At 33.2% G+C, this 21,969-nt stretch overlaps 1 protein-coding gene across 5 annotated transcripts in view; it reads right to left on the bottom strand.

Annotated features, from left to right (window-relative positions):
* The window catches only part of CAMK2D (calcium/calmodulin dependent protein kinase II delta), a 422,764-nt gene that overhangs the window by 65,208 nt on the left and 335,587 nt on the right, over positions 1-21,969 (bottom strand). For all 5 annotated transcript variants that reach the window (XM_051965934.1, XM_051965936.1, XM_051965935.1 and 2 more), the window contains one exon: positions 5,728-5,822. In XM_051965934.1, coding sequence (XP_051821894.1) covers positions 5,728-5,822 — 95 coding nt within the window. The remainder of the gene's footprint in view (positions 1-5,727; positions 5,823-21,969) is intronic.

Here is a 21,969-nt window from a genome sequence, read left to right as displayed (position 1 = left end):
CCATCTGGTCGTGGGGATTTTTTCTTAGGGAGTTGGTTAATAGCTTGTTCCATTTCTTTTTCTGAGATGGGACTGTTTAGGATATTTACTTCTTCCTCTGTTAGTTTGGGCAAGCTATATTTTTGGAGGTATTCTTCTATTTCATTTAAGTTGTCGAATGTATTGGCATAAAGTTGGGCAAAGTAACTCCTAGTTATTGCTCTAATTTCCTCTTTGTTAGTGGCGAGTTCTCCCTTTTCATTTTTAAGACTAACAATTTGATTTTCCTCTTTCCTTTTTTAAATCAGATTTACTAAGGGTTTGTCTATTTTGTTGTTTTTTTCATAGAACCAATTCTTAGTTTTATTAATTAATTCAATAGTTTTTTTTTACTTTCAATTTTATTCATCTCTCCTTTTATTTTTAGAATTTCAAGTTTAGTGTTTGACTGGGGGTTTTAAATTTGTTCCTTTTCTAGCATTTTTAGTTACAAGCCCAATTCATTGACCTTCTCTTTCTCTATTTTATACAAATAGGCCTCTAGAGATATGAAATTTCCCCTTATTACCGCTTTGGCTGCATCCCATACATTTTGGTATGATGTCTCATTATTAATTGTGTCTATGATTTGCTGTTTCACCCTATCATTCTTTAGTATGAGATTATTTAGTTTCCAATTATTTTTTGGTCTACTTCCCCCTGGCTTTTTGTTGAATATAATTTTCATTGCATCATGGTCTGAAAAGGATGCATTTACTATTTCTGTCTTACTGCATTTGAGTTTGAGGTTTTTATGTCCTAATATATGGTCAATTTTTGTATAGATTCCATGAACTGCTGAAAAGAAAGTGTACTCCTTTCTGTCTCCATTACATTTTCTCCAGAGATATATCATATCTAATTTTTCTAGTATTCTATTTACCCCTTTGACTTCTTTCTTATTTATTTTGTGGTTTGAGTTATCTAATTCTGAGAGTGCAAGGTTGAGATCTCCCACTATTATAGTTTTGCTATCTATTTCTTCTTGCAGCTCTCTTAATTTCTCTTTGAAGAATTTAGATGCTACACCACTTGGCGCATATATGTTTAATATTGATATTGCTTTATTATCTATGCTACTCTTTAGCAAGATATAGTGCCCTTCCTTATCTCTTTTAATTAGATCAATTTTTGCTTTAGCTTGATCTGAGATCAGGATGGCTACCCCTGCTTTTTTGATTCACCTGAAGCATAGTAGATTTTGCTCCAACCTTTTACCTTTAACCTGCATGTATCTCCCTGCTTCAGGTGTGCTTCCTGTAAACAACATATTGTAGGTTTCTGGCTTTTAATCCATTCTGCTAACCGCTTCCTCTTTATGGGGGAGGTTACCCCGTTCACATTTATGGTTAAAATGACCAATTCTGTATTGCTTGCCATCTTGTTAACCCCTATCTATGCTTTTCTCCCTTCTTTCTCCCTTACCCTCCTACCCAGTATTAAGCTTGTGAGCAGCACTTGCTTCTCACAGTTCTCCCTTTTTAGTATCCCTCCCCATGCCTTAGAGTTCCTCTCCCTATGTTACTCCTTTCCGTCACAGTTTCCATATACCCTTCCATTTAGTTTATTCCTTCCCTTTTCACTTTTTCCTTCTCACTTTTCAATGAGGTGGGAGAAGTTTCACCATAAATTGAATATGTCTAAAATTTTTCTCTTAAAGCCAATTCTGAAGGCAGTAAGATACCCACTATATTCATCCCCCTCCATTCTTTCTCTCAGATATAATAGGTTTCCTTTGCCTCTTCATAAGATGTAGTACCCCCATTTTACCCTTTTTCTGGTACAATGTCCTTTCCACATCTAGTTTCTAGAACAAGGTATACATGTATTCTTTATACATCTTTATAGAAGAAATATAGTTCCCAAGATTTCTTTTTACCTTTTTAGGTTTCTCTTGAGTTCTATATTTGTAGATCAAACTTTTTGTTAAGTTCTGTTTTTTTCATCAAAAATAGGTGAAATTCGCTTATTTCATTGAATGTCCATCTTCCCTGGAAAAAGATGCTCATTCTAGCTGGGTAAATTACTTTTGGTTGCATACCAAATTCCTTAGCCTTTTGGAATACCATATTCCGGCCCTTCGATCCTTTAATGTGGACCCTGCTAGGTCTTGAATAATTCTTATTGAGGCTCCTCTATATCTGAATTGATTTTTTCTAGCAGCTTGCAGTAATTTTTCCTTCGTCTGAGGGTTCTGGCATTTGCCCAGTATAGTTCTTGGTGTTTTGATTTTAGGGTCCCTTTCAGTAGGTGATCGATGAATTCTTTCTATTTCTATTTTACCCTCTGGTTCTATAACTTCTGAGCAGTTCTCTTTGATAATTTCCTGGAAAATAGTGTCCAGGCTCTTTTCATCATATTTTTCAGGGAGTCCAATAATTCTCAGATTCTCTCTTAGATCTATTTTCCAGGTATTTTGTTTTTCCCAAGAAGGTATTTGACATTTTTTCCCCATTATTTGTTTTTTTTTTAGTTTTGCTTGACTGATTCTTGTTGTCTCCTCGAGCATTCAATTCCATATGTTCGATTCTGATTTTCAATGAAGTATTTTCTTCACTCACTTTTTTTATATCTTTTCTTAATTGTCCAATTGAGTTTTTAAGTGAGTTGTTTTGTTCTATGAATTTTTTCCCATTTCGCCAATTTTATTTTTTAGAGAGCTATTTTCTGTTTCCAGTTCATTACTCCTATTTTTCAAGGATTTGATTTCTTTATCCACTCTATCTTTAAATGAGTGGGATGACTTATCCAGACTCTCTTGCCAAGCTTCCCTTTCGTTTTCCCATTTTTCTTCTAGCTTTCTTGTGAGAGCCTTTTTAATTTCTTCTATGAGATTCATCTGTGCTGAGGAACAGATGATCTCCTCCTTTGGGGATTCACCTGGAGACAGTCTGTTTTTAGTCTCCTCAGGGTTTAGAGTCTGCTCTCTATCTATAGAGAAGCTGTCAAGGGTTAAGGTCCTTTTCAATTTTTTGCTCATTTTGTCATAGAAGAATCAAAGACAAACTAGCAAAGAAAAAAACCCCAAAAACCCTAAATGGAGTCTGCTTTTTTTGGGGAGGGGCTGGATGGTGTTACCGAGTTTCCTCTACAGACTGCGGGGGCAGCAGTGAGGCACTAGCAGGACTGTGCTGCACCTGCGCTCTGAAACTCCGAGAGCGTGTGGGGGAGGGGTGGCCAGGTCCCAAGAGACTCCAGCTGTTTGGGGTTGTGTTCTTCACCCCTCCTCCGCCCCTCCCCCTCCACCCCCCCCACCCCCCACCCCAATGTTTTTAGCTTTTCTGCTGGGCTACTGACTTGCTGCCAGAGCAAAGTATCCAATCCTGTAGCAAAGCTCCCCCCCCCACAGAGATGGCTGAGATCACACCCCACCCCCCTCTGGTCTGCTTGGCTGTGAGCTGCCTGCTGGCGCTCTAGCTGCCTGCTGCCTGCCCTCAGCCTGAGCCTGATCTAAACCCATCCCCGCCCTGGAGCAAAAACAGACCTTTCCTGGTGAATCTCAAGGATGTCTTCTCTTTGTAACTATTTGTAGGATTTTTTTCAGTCAAGCATTAATTCAGAGGCTTGTAATGAAATGGATTCTGAGAGAAAACGCGGAGCTTACACAGCTGTGTGCCTCCTTTCCGCCATCTAGGCCACAAGTCCCCTATTCCCTGAATTTTCAAAATGACTATCCTTATACTCTCAATATGATGATGCATTAGTAAGTCACTTTATTGTCTACTTTCACTATGATATGATATGATATGATATCACTATGATATAATATATCATATGACCAAATATGCTTTGATACGTTAACCATTAATAAAAAAATAATAACTAGAGAAAAAAAAAACCCACTGACCTATTCTACTATGTAAATCTCATAAAGGATAGTGCATTCTATCTTTGATTCTAGAAGCTGATTTTCAGCAGTTAAATGATACATTATATAAGGTAATGAGAAGATAATTTTACATCACAAATCTCAATTTAAAGTAATATATAATAAGACAAATGAAATATTTAGCTCTCATATGCATATGTAAAGAAACTATATTATTTCTTATTATATAGTATAACAGAATCTAGTTTATTGAGATTAGGAGAACTAGAACTCCAACCTCCCTTTCCAGCATTTATTTCTTTTATATAAATATTAATTTAGGCTTCTGTAATATAACTGAGAAATTACTTCTTTCAGGGTATTCATTTTTCTTTCTGTAGCCTATAGAGTCAATATATTCTTCAAGAAGCAATTTATTTCCAATGTGCATGTACAAATGGCTATTGGCAGAGATGTAATACTTATTCCTTGGGTAGAAGTTGGTTCTTTATTTCCTAACATATCATAATGCACTCAACAAAAACTATATACTTTCATGACAAGAGAATTTTGGATGTACATCATTTACTTCTTACTCTTTCAAACCTCTTATATTTACTACTCTTGCCAAATAGAAGAAAGCTTAACTTCTTAACCAAAACAAGCAAGTTTTCATGTTACATAGCTACCTAGAGCAAAATGAATATAACTGTGTTCCAAAGGAGAAATGTAGAAAAGTTAATTGAAATTACTACAGGATTTTCATAACACACTTGGAAATGTTTCCACCCTCAACCACACACCAGAGTGTGCTGCACAGGAAAGATAAATAAAGATATTGCTGTTGTTAAATTTTTCTGTTGAAAAAGGAGACAAGACCACCAAATCTGGAAGGTATGGAAGGCATTCCTAATGTACTCTTTTAAGTCTTTAGGCTAATACTTAAAATGAGGCAAGACTATACAAAACTGATCATGAATCTGAAAGCCACTTCTTAGAGAAGTATTTGTCAAAGGATAACCACTGAAACAGAGTTCAGAAGGATATAAATTCTCAGAATATATAATAATTAAATATCTTCTTTATGCAAGATACTGAAGAGGGGATATAGAGACAAAATGAAAAATTGTGTCGTTTCTTAAGGAAGTTATAATTTAATGGATGGATGTGTGTGTATGTGTGTGTGTGTGTGTGTGTGTGTGTGTGCAAATTCTTAGTAATATTTGATATATATTACCCTATATTTGGGTTTTCTAATTCAAATTAATTTAAGTGTAGCTACTTTATTATTGGATATTAGTGGGATTTTGTCAGACTCAAAAATCAAATTACGGAATTTCAGACTCTCCAGTAAATTCAGATGGTTAGGCAATGGTTATTAGGATATGGTTAGGTACCAGATTAGGATAACTAGGTAATAATTAGATATAATCCAAAATTATGTGACTGGAAAAAATAATTTACCTTTAAAAATCTACATGAAATATTATCTTTCAACTAAAATGTAATTTTAAATGAGTCAAGAGCTAGAGTTTTCACAGTCAGGAGCAACCAATTCTTTCTTCTGGATTTTAGAACATGACTGTTTTTAGTTATATGGGACACTGAGTTTAAAAAAAATATAGCAAAATAACTGATAATGCATTTCTAATTTTATAACAAATTTTTTTTCTGAACAAAGGAGAGAAATACTAATAGGACTTTCTTGTAATTCACCACTACAGTTATTATTAAATTCAAAAATAGCAAAAATGCTAGCTGTGTGACCCTGGGCAAGTCACTTAACCCCAATTACCTCAAGGAAAAAAAAGGCAAAAATGAAATAAAAGAAGGAATATCTAAACTGCTGTTAAATAGAAACCAACCTATAATTAGCTGTTTTAATTAACTTGATTACATACATCATATGCCCCAGCCTTGATCTGCTGGTAGAGTCTATGTTGGTCTTCATCCCAGAAAGGAGGGTACCCGACCAGGAGAATATAGAGAATGACACCTGGGAGAAATTAACACAATATTACAATTTGTCATTTGCACAGCAAATATAAAATGAAAAATTAAATCAGATTGATCAATTAAAAAGCAATATTTAATACTGATACTTTACTTTTTCTATCAGAAGAAAAAAAAATTTTTTTTAGAAGTATCACACAGAGATACATTCTCTAGATCTCAGTAGCTTAAGAGACAATAATGGCATAAATTTCTTGATTCTCAGTTTTCCCATATGTATTAATGCCTATAGTACCTTATGAAGATAGAATTATGAAGAATAAAGGTGATTATGCAAGTGAAGTGCTTTGTTAACCCCAAAATACTAGATACATGTCAATTATTGTCACCTTCCACATGTATAAACATCTCCATTAGGCATCTGGTGGTGTGATAGCTAGATTGCTGAGTTTAAATTCTACCTCAAATACTTATTAGTTATGTGTCTTTAGGCAAGTCATTTAACCACTGAATTTCAATTTCTTCACCAGCAAAATGGGGCTAATAATAGCCCTTACTTCAAAGGGTTGTACAGAGGTCCAAATGAGATAATATTTGTAAAAAGCACTTAGCACAGTGTAGCACAGTAGGCACTATGTAAATGCTTATTCCTTTTCTGTTTCTTTCTTCCCATTACCAAAATGGTAAACTGCCACCATTTTAGAACAGATTAAAAAGTAATTAGGAAATATTTAACAAAATAAATAAAAATACAATGAAAGACAGATGTTAACTTGGGGTTTCTTAAATATGCTGCCCTCAGATATCTTTTTCTATTTCAGTTTGATAGCACTGGCATGGCAATTTCAGTTTGTAACCTTAGCCTTTTTTTTGGCCTGCTAGATAAGTGAGTTTGAGGCACTAGTCCACGTTGGAAGGTTAACCATTTAAATCTAGTTAAAAGAGTGTGAGAGAGATTATCATGAATTTCATTTCATAATTTATAAAAATAAAAATCATCAAAAGAACATCATTAAAAATATGAACAACTTTGTATTTCAAAAAATATGTATATGATATACAAATAGACCAAAATTAAAACAAATAATGAAATAGCACTCACCCCCATCTAAATAAAATTTGATACTTTTCTGATTAACCCTTATCTCATTAAAAATAACCAATTTAATTCAGGCTTTATGTTCAGGATTAACAGACCTTAATTCCTTCCTAGCATACTACTAAGAAAGTTTCACCCTTTTCTGTAATTTGTTCACAATTGCCAATTATTTACTACATTCTACATTTATTGATTCTGCTTGGCTGTTGTTTAGAGCTTGGTATGTCTTATTAGCCTTCTACTTTTTCCCCACTTTCTCTTTTTGTTGTTTCTCCCATACTTGTTTCACTAGTTGTACAGACAAAGAAGAGTCCTGATAATGGAATTTGGTTTTGGATTGATTTCTCACATGAGACAAACTCAAATCACCAATACTTTGTGCTTCTTTCCTCCACAATATTTTCCTATATTTTTTTTATAAGACTTCCTTGGAAATGGACTCAAAGTCTGTTCCTGATTTTGTGGTTAGCTCACTTTTTAGACTTTACTTCTTTATCTTCCCTGATTCTGTTACATTTCACTTGAAACTTTTATATGTTTTGTAAGATTGTTTTCTTTCAGTTTCACATTCATCTCACAATCTTTATCATGATTCCTAAGCTTTTAAGATGTTTATTATTTTACTTTTGTATTATTGTACTTTTGTACAAGAATGTAACTTGATATTCTTTCAACTTTTTTTTAGTATAAATTTAATACTTCAGTGTTTATTTTTTCTACTCCTTTCCTTTCTAGCTTTCTTTCATTTGTTGTCTTCTTTCATTATAATGTAAAGCAAGCTTCATGAGAGTAAAGATTAGCATATTTGCTTGTGCCTGTATTGCCAATTTGCCAGAGTGTCTGGAAAGAACTATGTAAGAGATTAATAAATAGTCTATAGGTGGTGCAGTGGATAGAACATTGGCCAGCTGTGTAGCTATGAACAAGTCCCTTAAACTTTCAATTTCATACACATCATAAATATATTTAGACAAATTTTATATATCAAACACAAAATTATATGCATAATTTGCAATGTAAATATTATGTATTATATTATGTGCATACTATGTTACATAATACAAAATGCATGTATACATGCACAAATATACATATACATACTCATTTTAATATATATATATTTATGCATGCATATATTTCACATAAATGATTTTATTTATATAAAGTGTGGTAGTATACCAAAAATTCATCAGCAGGCAATAATCTATCATGATGTTAGCATATTTCTTTTGTTGTTACATGTAAATTTGTGTTTATCTAAGTGTCATATTTCACAAATGGAAAATTTTTAAATCCCTAAAAAATTACTACTAGCTTGGTGTAAGCCAAAACACATGCTTCATATTAAAAGATACAAAAATGAGATTTTTCACAAAGGATAAGGTATTACCAAATGAGGTCCAGCTATTCAGAAAACTCTTCTGTGAAGAAGGAAATAAATAAGCTAGATGAGCACAGAACTAGTAAGAGGGTATATATTCTATTGTTATAATTCTAGTGAAATGCCTTGGGACCAGCCTTTTGGCTCTAGATTGGACTTACTCTTGTTAGGAAAAAAAAAAATTCTCTGTATTTGTAAGTTGGTCATGACATTTTGGAACTCTGAAAACAAATCATTAAGGTATCACAGAATTGTCAAATAATAAAACCACAACAAATTAAGATATTAAAGGAATGCAGTATATAAGCATTATTGCAGCAATATAAATACCAACAAATGCCACAGTTTAATAAAATGTGATTCTAAAAAAAAAAAGGATTTCTTTGTAAGACATTAAGAACTTCAGAATATTAAACTTGTTTTTAAATGACAGAATCTGCTTATGCTCAAACATTGTTTCATTGTTATTTCTTTTAAAGAAAAATGATATCTTAAAAAAAAGAAAAAAGATATCTTAAGACTGAGACGTTTCTTCTTGAGATCAGAAAATTTTAATTATCTATTTGTTTTTAACATATAAACTCAATTCATCCCATTTCAAAGTTGTCTTGCTTGTCTGTCTTGCTCTGAACCTTTGTCTGACTTTTGCTATGTATTCTTTGTTTGCTGAGAAGAGAAAACAAAAATGCAAGCAAACAATAACGGAAAGAGTGAAAATGTTATGTTGTGGTCCATACTCATTTCCCACTGTTCTTCCTCTGGGTTTAGCTGATTCTGTTCATTACAGATCAATTGGAACTGTTTGGATCTCTTTGTTAAAGAGAACCACATCCATCTGAATTGATCATCATATAGTATTGCTGTTAAAGTGTATAATGATCTCCTGGTTCTGCTCATTTCATTTAGCATCACTTCATGTATGTCACTCCAAGCCTCTCTGTATTCATCCTGCTGGTCATTTCTTATAGAACAATAATATTCCATAACATTCATATATCATAATTTATTCAGCCATTCTCCAATTGGTGGGCATCCCTTCAATTTCCAGTTTCTAGCCACTACAACAAAGGCTGCCACAAACATTTTTGCACATACAAGTCCCTTTGCCTTCTTTAATATCTCTTTGGGATATAAGCCCAATAATAACACTGCTGGATCAAAGGGAAGGCACAGTTTGATAAATTTTTGAGTATACTTCCAAGTTGATCTCCAAATGCATCATTGTCCCAATTTTCCCACATCCCCTCCAACATTCATCATTATCTTTTTCTGTCATCTTAGCCAATCTGACAGCTAGGTGGTGGTATCTCAGACAACTCTGAGATTTGCATTTCTTTGATCAAAAATGATTTGGAACACCTTTTCATATCAGTAGAAATAGTTTCAATTTCTTCATCTGAGAATTTTCAGTTCATATCCTTTGACCATTTATCAATTGGAGAATGGCTTGATTTCTTATAAATTTGAGTCAAATCTCTATATATTTTGGAGATGAGGTTTTTCTCAGAACCTTTAGCTGTAAAAATGTTTTCCCATTTTATTGTTTCCCTTCTAATCCTGTCCACATTAGTTTTATTTATACAAAAGCTTTTTAACTTAATATAATCTAAATTTTCTATTTTGTGATCAATAATGACCTCTAGTTCTTCTTTGGTCACAAATTCCTTCCTCCTCCACAGGTCTGAGAGGTAAACTATCCTATGTTCTTCTAATTTATTTATAATTTCATTCTTTATGCCTAGAACATGAACCCATTTTGATCTTATCTTGGTGTACAGTGTTAAGTATGGGTCAATACCTAATTTCTGCCATACTAATTTCTAATTTTCCCAGCAATTTTTATCAAATAATGAATTCTTATCCCCAAAGCTGGGGTCTTTGGGTTTGTCAAATACTGGATTGCTATAGCTATTGACTATTTTGTCCTGTGAACCTAACCTATTCCACTAATAACTAGTCTATTTCTTAGCCAATACCAAATAGTTTTGGCGATCACTGCCTTATAATATAGTTTTAGATCAGGTACAGCTAGACCACCTTCATTTGATTTTTTTTTTCATTAGTTCCGTTGGAATTCTTGATTTTTTGTTCTTCCAGATGAATCTTGTTGTTATTTTTTCTAGGTCATTAAAATAGTTTCTTGGGAGTCTGATTGGTATAGCACTAAATAAATAGATTAGTTTAGGTAGTATTGTCATCTTTATTATATTTGCTCAATCTATCCAAGACCACTTAATATTATTCCAATTGTTTAGATCTGACTTTATTTGTGTGGAAAGTGTTTTGTAATTTTGCACATATAGTTCCTGACTTTCCCTTGACAGATAGATTCCCAAATATTTTATACTATTAACAGTTATTTTAAATGGAATTTCTCTTTGTATCTCTTGCTATTGGATTTTGTTAGTGATATATAAAAATGCTGCTGATTTATTTTGGATCCTGCAACTTTGCTAAAGTTGTGGATTATTTCTAATAGCTGCTTAGTAGAATCTCTGGGGTTTTCTAAGTCTACCATCATATCATCTGCAAAAAGTGATAATTTGGTTTTCTCATTACCTACTCGAATTCCTTTAATTTCTTTTTTATCTCTTATTGCCGAAGTTAGCATTTCTAATACAATACTGAATAGTAATGGTGATAGTGGGCAACCTTGTTTAACTCCTGATCTCATTGGGAATGGTTCCAGTTTATCTCCATTACATATGTTTACTAATGGTTTTTAAATAGATTACCACTTTAAGGAAAAATCCATGTATTCCTATATTCTTTAATGTTTTTAATAAGAATATATTGGATTTTATCAAATGCCTTTTCTGTATCTATTGAGATAATCATTTTTTTTGTTAATTTGATTATTGATATAGTCAATTGTGCTAATAGTTTTCCTAATATTGAACCAGCCCTGCATTCCAGGTATAAATCCTACTTGATCATGGTATATTATCCTGAGGATGATTTTCTGCACTCAATTTGGTAATATTTTATTTAAGATTTTTGCATCAATATTCATTAGGGAGATTGGTCTATAATTTTCTTTCTCTGTTTTTGTCCTGTCTGGTTAGGTATCAGTACCATGTCTGTATCATAAAAGGAATTTGGTAGGACTCCTTTCCCTATTTTTAAAAAATAGTTTATATAGTATTGGAGTTAATTGTTTAGTAGAATTCTCGTGTAAACTTATCTCATCTTGAGGATTTTTTCTTAAGGAGTTGATTAAAAGCTTGTTCTATTTCTTTTTCTGAAATAGGACTATTTAAGCTATTTACTTCCTCCTCTGTTATTCTGGGCAATCCATATTTTTGTAGGTATTCCTCTAGTTCACTTTGGTTATCCAATTTATTGGCATAAAGTTGGGCAAAGTAACTCCTAATTATTGCTCTAATTTCCTCTTCATTAGTGGAAATTTCTCACTTTTCATTTTTAAGACTAACAATTTGGTTTTACTTTTTCTAATTAAATATACCAAGGATTTATCTATTTTGTTGGTTTTTTCATGAAACTAATTCTTAGTTTTATTTATTAATTCAGTAGTTTTTTTTTTTTTTTACTTTCAATTTTATTGATTTCTTTTAGTTTTAGAATTTCAAGTTTATTGTTTCATTGGAGATTTTTAATTTGCTCTTTTTCTAGCTTTTTTAGTTGTAAGCCTAATTCATTGATTTTCTCTTTCTCTATTTTATGCAAGTAAGCCTCTAGAGATATAAAATTTCCCCTTATTATTGCCTTGGCTCTATCCCACAAATTTTGGTATGACGTCTCATTATTGTCATTTTTGTGGGTGAAATTATTGTGTCTATGATTTGCTGTTTCACCCAATCCCCTTTCTTTAGGATGAGATTTTTTTAGTTTCTAATTATTTTTTTGGCCTATTTTCCCCTGGCTTTTTATTAAATGTAATTTTCATTGCATCATGATCTGAAAAGGATGCATTTACTATTTCTGCCTTTCTGCATTTGAATTTGAAGTCTTTATGTCCTAATATATGGTCAATTTTTGTATAGGTTCCATGAACTGCTGAGAAGAAAGTGTACTCCTTTCTGTCTCCATTCAGATTTCTCCAAAGATCTATCATATCTAACTTGTCTAGTGTTCTATTTACTTCTTTAACTTCTTTCTTATTTATTTTGTGGTGTGATTTATCTAGTTCTGAGATTGCAAGGTTGAGATCTCCCATTATTATAGTTTTACTATTTCTTCTTATAGTTCTCTCAACTTCTCCTTTAAAAATTTAGATGCCACACCACTTGGTGCATATGTTCAATATTGATATTGTTTCATTATCTATGGTACCCTTTAGCAAGATAATAGTTTCCTTCCTTATCCCTTTTAATTAAATCAATTTTTGCTTTTGCTTGATCTGAGATCAGGATGGCTACCCCTGCTTTTTTTTTTTACTTCACCTGCACCAGCCTTTTACCTTTACATGTATATATTGCCCTGCTTCAAGTGTGTTTCCTGGAAACAACATATTGTAGGATTCTGACTTTTAATCCAGTCTGCTATCCACCTCTGCTTTATGGGGGAGTTTATCCCATTCACATTTATGGTTAAAATTACTAATTCTGTATTTCCTGCCCTCTTGTTAACCCCGGATTATGCTTTTCTCTTTTCTTTCCCCCTTACTCCCCTTCCCAGTATTAGATTTATGAGCACCACTTGCCTCACACAGCTCTCCCTCTTTATAATCCCCCCCTCCCCTTAAAAGTCTCTCCCTTTATCTTATACCTTTTCCTTACTATTTCTGTATTCTCTTTTATTTACCCTACCCCTTCCCTTTTTGCTTTTCCCCTCCCACTTTTCAATGAGGTGAGAGAAGTTTCTATGTAAATCAAATATGTCTAGTATTTTCTCTTTGAGCCAAATCTGATGGGAGTAAGATTCACCCTATGTTCATCCCCCTCCGTTAATTCCCTCAGATATAATAGGTTTCCTTTGCCTCTTCGTGAGATATAGTAGCCCTACTATACCCTTTTTCTGCTACAATTTCCTTTCCACCTCTAGTTCCTTTTTTATATTATAACAATAAAACCAAATTTTACAAGTATTCTTTATGTATCCCCATAACAGAAATACAGTTCTCAAGAATTCTTTTTATCTTTTTATTCTTCTCTTGAGTGCTATATTTAGAGGTCAAAACTTTTTGTTTAGCTCTGGTTTTTTCATGAGAAATAAATGGAATTCACCTATCTCATTGAAAGTCCATCTTCTTCCCTGAAGAAAATTATCAATTTGGCTGGGTAAGTTATTCTTGGATACATACCAAGTTCTTTTGTGTTTCAGAATATCAGATTCCAGGCCCTTCGATCCTTTATTGTGGAAGCAGCTAAATCCTAAGTGATCTTTATTGTGGCTCCTCAATATTTGAATTGTTTTTTTCAGGCTGCTTATAGTATTTTTTCTTTGGTCTGATAGTTCTGGAATTTAGCTACAATATTTCTTGGAGTTTTGATTTGGGGATCTTTTTCAAAAGGTGATTAATGAATTCTTTCAATGTCCATTTTACCTTTTGTTTCTATAACATCTGCACAGTTCTCTTTGAGGATTTCCTGAAAAATAGCGTCTAGGCTCTTTTTTTCATCATGACTTTCAGGGAGTCCAATAATCCTTAGATTATTTCTCCTACATTTATCTTTCATGTCTGTTGTTTTCCCAAGTAGGTATTTAACATTTTTTTCTATTTTTTCATTTTTTTGGTTTTACTTTTTCCAATTCACAAATTCTGTTTTCCTGGGAGTTTTTATCTTTTACAATTCACAAATTCTGTTTTTCAGGGAGTTGATTTCTTTATCCACTATCTTTTAATGAGTAACATGACTTATCCTTACCCTCTTGCAAGGCTTTCCTTTCCTTTCCTCATTTTTCTTCTAACTCTCTTTTAAGATTCTTTTTAATTTCTTCTCTGAGAACCTTGTGTGATGGGGACCAGATCATATCCATCTTTGGATCTAGAAACAAACTGTTTTTAGTCTCCTCAAGCTTTGAAATCTCTTCTCTTTCCATATAGAAGCTATCAGTATTTAGAGCCCACTTTGCTTTTTTGCTCATTTTGAAAAACAAAACAAAACAGAAGCAACAAACAAACAAACAAAAAACTACAGTCTGCTTATGGGGGGAAAGTGGGGTATTTCCAACACAGGAAGTGGCAGTCAAGAAGCAGTGGGATAGCATCCATTGGTGCGTTGGGATTAGCAGTTGTGCTGAAATCAGCAGCAGTGAAAAGGTAGCTACTGAAGCTGCACTGGGACCAACAACTGCAGCTGTGTTTGAATCATGTTGAGTCACTTCTGGTGTTGGGTGGGTGTGGCCGGGTCCTGAGAGACTCTAGCGTTTTGGGGTTATAGTCTTTAGCCCCTGTGTTTATAGCTTCTCTGCTGATGTACGGGCTTGCTGCTAGGGCAAAGTAGCTCACACTGTGGTAAAGTTCTCTCCGCAGATTTTCCACCAGCAGAGACTACCCCCCAACCTTCTCCAGTCTGCTCAGCATGAGCTGTTTCCTATGTTCTCACTGCCTGCCTGAGGGCTGTACCTGGCCTAACCCCGTTCCATCCCCACACGTGAGCAAAACAGACCTTTACTGGAGAATTTCAAAATTATATTCGGTTGATAATGTGTTGTACTCCCAATATTAGTGGGTTCTGACAGTCAAGTACTAATTCCGAGGCTGAATTTTGTTCAAATAGAATGAAGGAAAAGGAGAGTTTAGGAAGATGTGTGTGTCCTCTCCACCATCTTGGCTCCACAACAATATCAAATCTTTATCAGAAAAAATTGCTAAAATAATTTTTGTTAACAATTTTCCTCCTATTTTAACTGCATTAACTTTGTACAAAAATTTTTCATTTTTTTTTCCAACTAAATTGTGATTATCTCTATCACTTGTTTGGTTAAAGATTCTTTCCTAGAATCTATCATTTCTGGTTTTCTAATTCATTTATGGTGTGACTTGTAAAATATGGACCATAGAGGCAGCTAAATGGCATAGTAAAGAGAGCACAAGACTGGAAGTCAGGAGGATCTGAATTCATATCTGGTCTCAGATATTTAACATTTACTAGCTGTATAATTCTGGGCAAGTCATTTAACTTTAATTCCCTCAAAAAACCCAAAACCAAATCAAACAAAAACAAAATTAGACCATTTATCCATCTGTGGGATGTTACTCTATACCTAATTTTTGTCAGTGTGCTTTATAATTTTCTCAATATTTTTGTTGACTATTGATTTTTTTACCCTGTAATTGTGCTCTTTGTGTTTATCAAATACTATGCTACTATATTTATTACTTGTTTGGTTGTTAATCCAACTTATCAATCAAATGTTTTTCTTTCTTTTTTCTTTTAAAAAACAGTACCAAATAGTTTTGGTGATTATGATTTGGTAGCATAGTTTTAGATTGGGGACTCCATAACTTTCTTCCTTTTCTTTTTTCCATAATTTTCTTTCTTGAGATTTTTATATTTTTCTTCCTTCAAATAAATTTTGTTATTATTTTTCTACCTTGATTGTTTGAATGGCATGATAATGAATAAATAAGTTAATTTAAGTGGCATTTTAATTTAAATTGTATTGGTATGAGCCAACCATGAGCAATTAATATCTTTCCAATAATTTAGATCTATAAAAGTGTTTTGAATTTTTATATACATAATTCTCATGTGTATTTGGTATCTATCTATCTATCTATCTATCTATCTATCTATCTATCTATCCATCCATCCACCATACACATCTCAACATTCTGAATAGTTCTATGACTAATGATTTCTGTAAATTTATTTTATATTGTGAAACTTTGCTGTAATAATTATTTCAATTGATTTTAGTTGGATCTCTATGGTTCTCTAAATAGACCTTCATGCCTTTTTGCTTTCTCTTTGCCAGCATTTATTCTTTTTACTTCTTTTTCCTGCCTTATTACCATAGCAAATATCACTAGAATTTTATCAAATAATAATGGAATATTTGATTTACCTCTGGTTTTACTAAAAGAACTTGTACCCTTTCTATTAGTTATAGATAATAGTAGCTGTTGTTTTTAGAGCAATGTTCTTGACCATATTAAAGAAAGATACATTTAATCTTAAACATGTCAGTATTTTAAAAACACAAGTAGGTTCTATATCATGTCAAAAGCCTTTTCTGCATCTATTGATAAACTAACAGATAGATTACTGCTTGCTTATAATATGGAAGACTTGATTCCAAATCTGGCCTCGGATACTAAGTGTGACCCTAGGCAAGTCACTTGAACACCACAAGTTTCAGTTACCTTATTTGGGACATAAATATCACTTACAGTTCAGGTTGTTGTGATTTAAAAAAAAAATTTGTATTTGTAAAATATTCAGAAAAATAGAGCATTTTATAAATTATAGCTATTATTATCAAGAGATTTTTATTGTTTTAATATAAATATGATTTATTATGTTTTTAGTTTTTATAATATTAAATTAACCCTGTGCTTCTGGTATAAATTCAATCTTGTCATAGTATATTAAATTTTCTTATATTCCATTAATCTCTTTGTTATTATTTAAGAATATCAGTCTATCATTTTCTTTCTCTAGCTTTGTCTTTCCCCGATTTTTTTATTAAGGTCATACGTGGAACTTGGAAGAAATTTGGTAATTTGACATTTTTCTTTCTTTTTTTATTTTGAAAAAACTTTATATAATATAATTAATCATTCATGGAATATTTGAGAGAAGTAAGTTCTAAATATATCTGTTCCTGGTTTTCCTCTTTTGAGAATTCATTCATAGCTTGTTCAAATATTTTTCCAATAGTATTTAAATTCTGTAATTATTGTTCTGGTAATCTGGATAAATAATCATTCCTTTCATTTAAGTTAATAATTTCCTTTAAGTTAACAATTTCGTTGGCACACAACTGAACACATTAATTTCTTATAATTTTATTTACTCATTTGTTGTAAAGTTTCTTTTCATTTTCACATTAATTACTATTTCCTTCATTAAATATCAAAATAACTGAATTTACTTATTTTATTTTCTCTATTATAAATTCATATTCTAATTTTGCTGATTAAGTAAGTGATGTTATTTCACTTTTGCTAGCTTCATTTTCTTTTTCCTTTTGGCTTTCTACTTTGTCTTTTGCTGGGATTTTAGATTTGTTGCTTTCCTAGATGCATGCCTGATTAACTAATCTCTTCTTTTTCTCCTCCTCCTCTTCCTTCTCCTACTTGTCATAATTTTTTCAATATACAATTTTCCTTGGCAATAGTTTTGGCTGTATATCCAAAGTTGTGGTATTTTTATCTCATTGTTGCAATTTCATTTTATGAAATTAATTTTTTTAAGGCTGAGTTTCCCTATGTCATCCAATCTAGAAGAACACAGACTAGTAACAGTCCCAATTCTGGTAAGCAAAAGAGCTTTGATCGGCTCTGTTTTCTGATATGGGCCATTTCCCTTCTTCTTAGGCAACCTAGTTTGTTATGGGCCAGAACTTGAAACAAGGTACTAAGTGGAATTGAGGAGACAATGGTTAAATCTAGTTTAGCACTAATTTAATCCTACAACAAATAATGGTTTCCTAGTGATATAATGATTGGTTTATACTCAGTGTAGAACATATAAGCTAGATGCCTTAACCAGGATTCAATGGAGAAGCTGGCAGAGGAAGAGAACACAAAAGACTGGTGGCAGAAGCTCAAGCTCTCAGGACCAAGGAGAGAGAGATAGATAGAAACCTAACTGGGCCCCAGAAAAGAAGGCAAGACTTTGAAAGAGATAATAAAGAATTTGGACTTTAACCCCTGGCTACTCATGTGGTGATTACTCTCACTGAAAAGAAGGCTGCTTCCAGAGACCCCAAGAAAATTGAAACAGAGAACATTATACTAGTTGACTACAGATTCAGCATTATTAATGCTGAACTTCAGCACATTTCACTTTAGCACAGAATTTCTGAAAATAAGAGATCTAACAGACTCAGCCTCCCCAGCAACACATATCAAAGATGTTTAACAAACATGCCCTAGCACCTCCAATTTTTAGTGTTGATATTTATTCTTTATTTTAACATGAAAACTTTTTCAACTATCTTTTATAAATCAAAATTTTTGTTACATTATTGGCAGCAAAAGATGTTTAATGTTTGTACTTTTCTAGATTTCAGTTTTCATAAAGGTGTCATAAATAGCTGATAATATATAAACACTCCTTTCGATTTCCATTCAGCAATTACCAGAAACCTATCATATCTAAATTTTCTAAGATTCTATTTAGACACTTTTCTCATGTTTATTTTTTTTGTTAGACCACCTATCTCTTAAAAGTAATAAGACAAGACCTACATTTATTCTAGTTTTACTATGTAATTTCCCCAATAATTTGACTAACTGTATCCTTAGGTGCTTATCCTACTTGTCACAAACATGGAATCTTAATATTTTTTCATTGGTGAGACTCTAGGGAATCTCTTCATCCATTTATCTTCTTGTATAGTTAGGTGTCCTGTTTTCTCTCATCTCCAATCTCAAGATCTTATTTGAGTTTTTAGTGCCAAGGTTTGTCCCACTCTGTACTCTCTGATGTGATAGTCAACCCCTATTTTGTCCTGGGTTCCTGGTCATGTCTCCCTACTTCCTTCACAGTGTCCATGCTCAGAGAACTGGCAGGTTTAGAGTACTTGCTAAGAGCTCTCAAGTCAGCTACCCTAGGTTCTGCTGTGGGCAGCTAAATAGTGCTGGATAGAGTACATAGAGTATTGGCTCTGAAATCAGGAGGACTTGTACACAAATCTGGCCTCAGACACTTAACTAGTTGTATGATCCTATATTTAACCTCAATTGCTTCACCAGATAAATAAATAATTTGCTATCAGAAAGTTAAAGCCATATATTATAAAGAATCTATGCACATTTGTCATTTCTTTTTCAACTGACACATTCCAATGACATTCTCCAGTTTAATTAGACTTTGGATCACAATCAGAATTGATTCCTGATTTAAAGTTAGTTTGCATACTCATTTTTTTCCTCCTCTTTTCTCTCTTCTTCTTTCTTTCTCTGCTTTCTTTCTTTCCCTAAATTTTCCCTATTCCTTCCTCCCTCCTTCCTTTTCTTTCTTCCTCCCTTGCTTTCTTATTTCCTTCCTTCCTATCTTCCCTCCTTCCTTTGCTCCCTCTGAACACATAGTGTATCACACCCTACCTGCAGATTGCTCTTTTATTATTATTATTATTATAGTTTTTTTATTTACAAGATTTACATGGATAATTTTTCAGCACTGACAGGTGCAAAACCTTTTGTTCCAATTTTTCCCCTCCTTTCCCCCACCCCTTTCCCCAGATGGCAGGTTGACCAATACCTATTAAATATGTTAAAACATAAGTTAAATACAATATATGTATACATGTCCATACAATTATTCTGCTGTACAAGAAGAATCGGACTTTGAAATAGTGTACAATTAGCCTATGAAGGAAATCAAAAATGCAGGCAGATAAAAATAAAGGAATTGGGAATTACATGTAGTGGTTCATAGTCATCTCCCAGAGTTCTTTCGCTGGGTGTAGCTGCATCAATTCATTATTGTTCTATTGAAACTGATTTTGTTCATCTCATTGTTGAAGAGAGCCACATCCATCAGAATTGATCATCATATAGTATTGTTATTGAAGTATATAATGATCTCCTAGTCCTGCTCATTTCACTCAGCATCAGGTCATGTAAGTCTCTCCAGGCCCTTCCTGCAGATTGCTCTTAAAAGCATTTTTTCTCTGAAACCTCTGAACCTTCCCAAGCTATCTTGGGGTTTATTAGCTAGATTTCTTTCTTAAGGACCATGTCTTAAGCCAAAATTAATTTGATTATCTTTGGCCAATAAGTCCTAGGCCATGTCCCCTTTCGATCACTGTTTGGGTACTGATTGACTCAGATTGGATGTAAATAGCAATGATTTTTGCTTTGGCCCCAAACCCTGAGGGTCTTCCCCTTCCAGATTTATTTATTTAAAAAGTTTTTGGACTAAGTGATAGAAGAAATTTTTTGCCTCAAACTGAATCTTAAGCTGCCTTTTCCTCCTTCTATCACTGCTGAAGAATAGGTGGCTTAAAAAGGCCAAGGTCTCCCGTTTTATACAGAGCCATCTCCAGTTGTCTGGTTCTATATCTTGCCACTGGACCCAGATGGCTCTGGAGAGGAAAGTGAGGCAAGTGACCTTGCACAATCCTCCCTCACTCAAATCCAATTCACTTGCATGTCATGGAATCGCCTTCCTAATGCCATGATCCACTTTGAGAACGAAGGCCAAACAACCACCACAACAGGTTCTGTAGTTTTTTGTTGTTCCTTATGCTTCCCTAGTTTAGACTCTGCTTTGTGATTCTAGCCTATTCATTTGAACATGGGCTGATTTTCCCGATTTTTTTTTTTTTAATGTAGTCCTAGGATGGATGATGGGGCTTATTGAGGTTTTTCATTGGGTTTCTTAAAAATTATTCAAATTATTGCTCAACAACATTATTCTTAATCACTATCAAGCTGCCTTTTCCTCCTTCTATCACTGCTGAAGAATAGGTGGATGGTTGGCCTCTTTTTACACCACAAGCTTAACCAGAAAGCTACCTGAATGTGCACAACATTTATGGAAGCTCTATGGTTTTACCTACAAAGGAAAGGAAATCTGACTCTCTCTTAACTTCTACAACTATATGCAAAACTGTAAAGTTATAGTTTTCATATTGATGGGATCTATCATATTATAGATATAAAATGAACTTCTTAGATTTTGTGCTTTAAAAATGTATTGTACTAGAACTAAAACCTAAAAATGAATGTGCATATGTTTTTGCATATATAGAACAAATCCAACATAGAGACACAATAAAAATCTATCCAAAAAGTATTAAAGAAGGGAATACTAGAAATGTCTACCTAGTTTTGGACAAAAGCTTATCACTTCTTTCTCTGCTTATCTTATTTTTCAGATGAGAAATCTGAAACCTAAAGGACTGAGGATGCTTTAAATTCAGAGAGGCTATGTAAATCAGATCAAGGATTTAAAGCCAGGTCCTTTAATTACAAATTCTGTACTAGTTTTATCATACCATACTGCTTAAGGAAACAAGAAAACAGAGAATATATTTTGTGCAATGTTACTGAAATTAAAAAGTACTTCAATGGGTAAACATTGATTTTCTGGAAAACTTACTACTAATGTCATATTATTCAGTCATTCTTTTGCTCATTCCATAATAATTTATTAATGAAAGAATCTGTATATGTATGTTCATATATAATTATTCATAAAAGGCATGTAAACATTTTAATTTATTTGCATTTGAAATAATTTATAAGATGCCTCTTTCCTCAATAAAATAATTTTTATAAGTTATTCATACAAAGAGAAATTTAAGAGAAAATAGAACTGCAGGGAGGAAGAGGGAAATTTAATGACAACATCTTTAGTACCAACTTGGACTTAAGTTTTGTTTTTGCCAATTGTTAGTGTGCCCCCTTAACCTCTATGGGCCTTCAGTCCTATAACATTAAAATGTGAGGGTTAGACTAGATTTTTCTTTTTTTTCTTTTCTTTTTTTTTTTTTTTTTTGCTGAGGCAGTTGGGGTACTTGCCCAAATCACACAGGTAGGAAGTGTTGTGTCTGAGGCCAGATTTAAACTCAGGTCCTCTTGACTTCAGGGCTGGTGCTCTATCCCCTGTGCCACCTAGCTGCTCC

The sequence above is a fragment of the Antechinus flavipes genome, chromosome 6 (genome assembly GCF_016432865.1).
Source record: "Antechinus flavipes isolate AdamAnt ecotype Samford, QLD, Australia chromosome 6, AdamAnt_v2, whole genome shotgun sequence".
In the NCBI taxonomy this organism is placed as follows: domain Eukaryota; kingdom Metazoa; phylum Chordata; class Mammalia; order Dasyuromorphia; family Dasyuridae; genus Antechinus; species Antechinus flavipes.
Note: the sequence above shows the minus strand (reverse complement) of the source record. Positions and strands in the feature narration are given on the sequence as shown.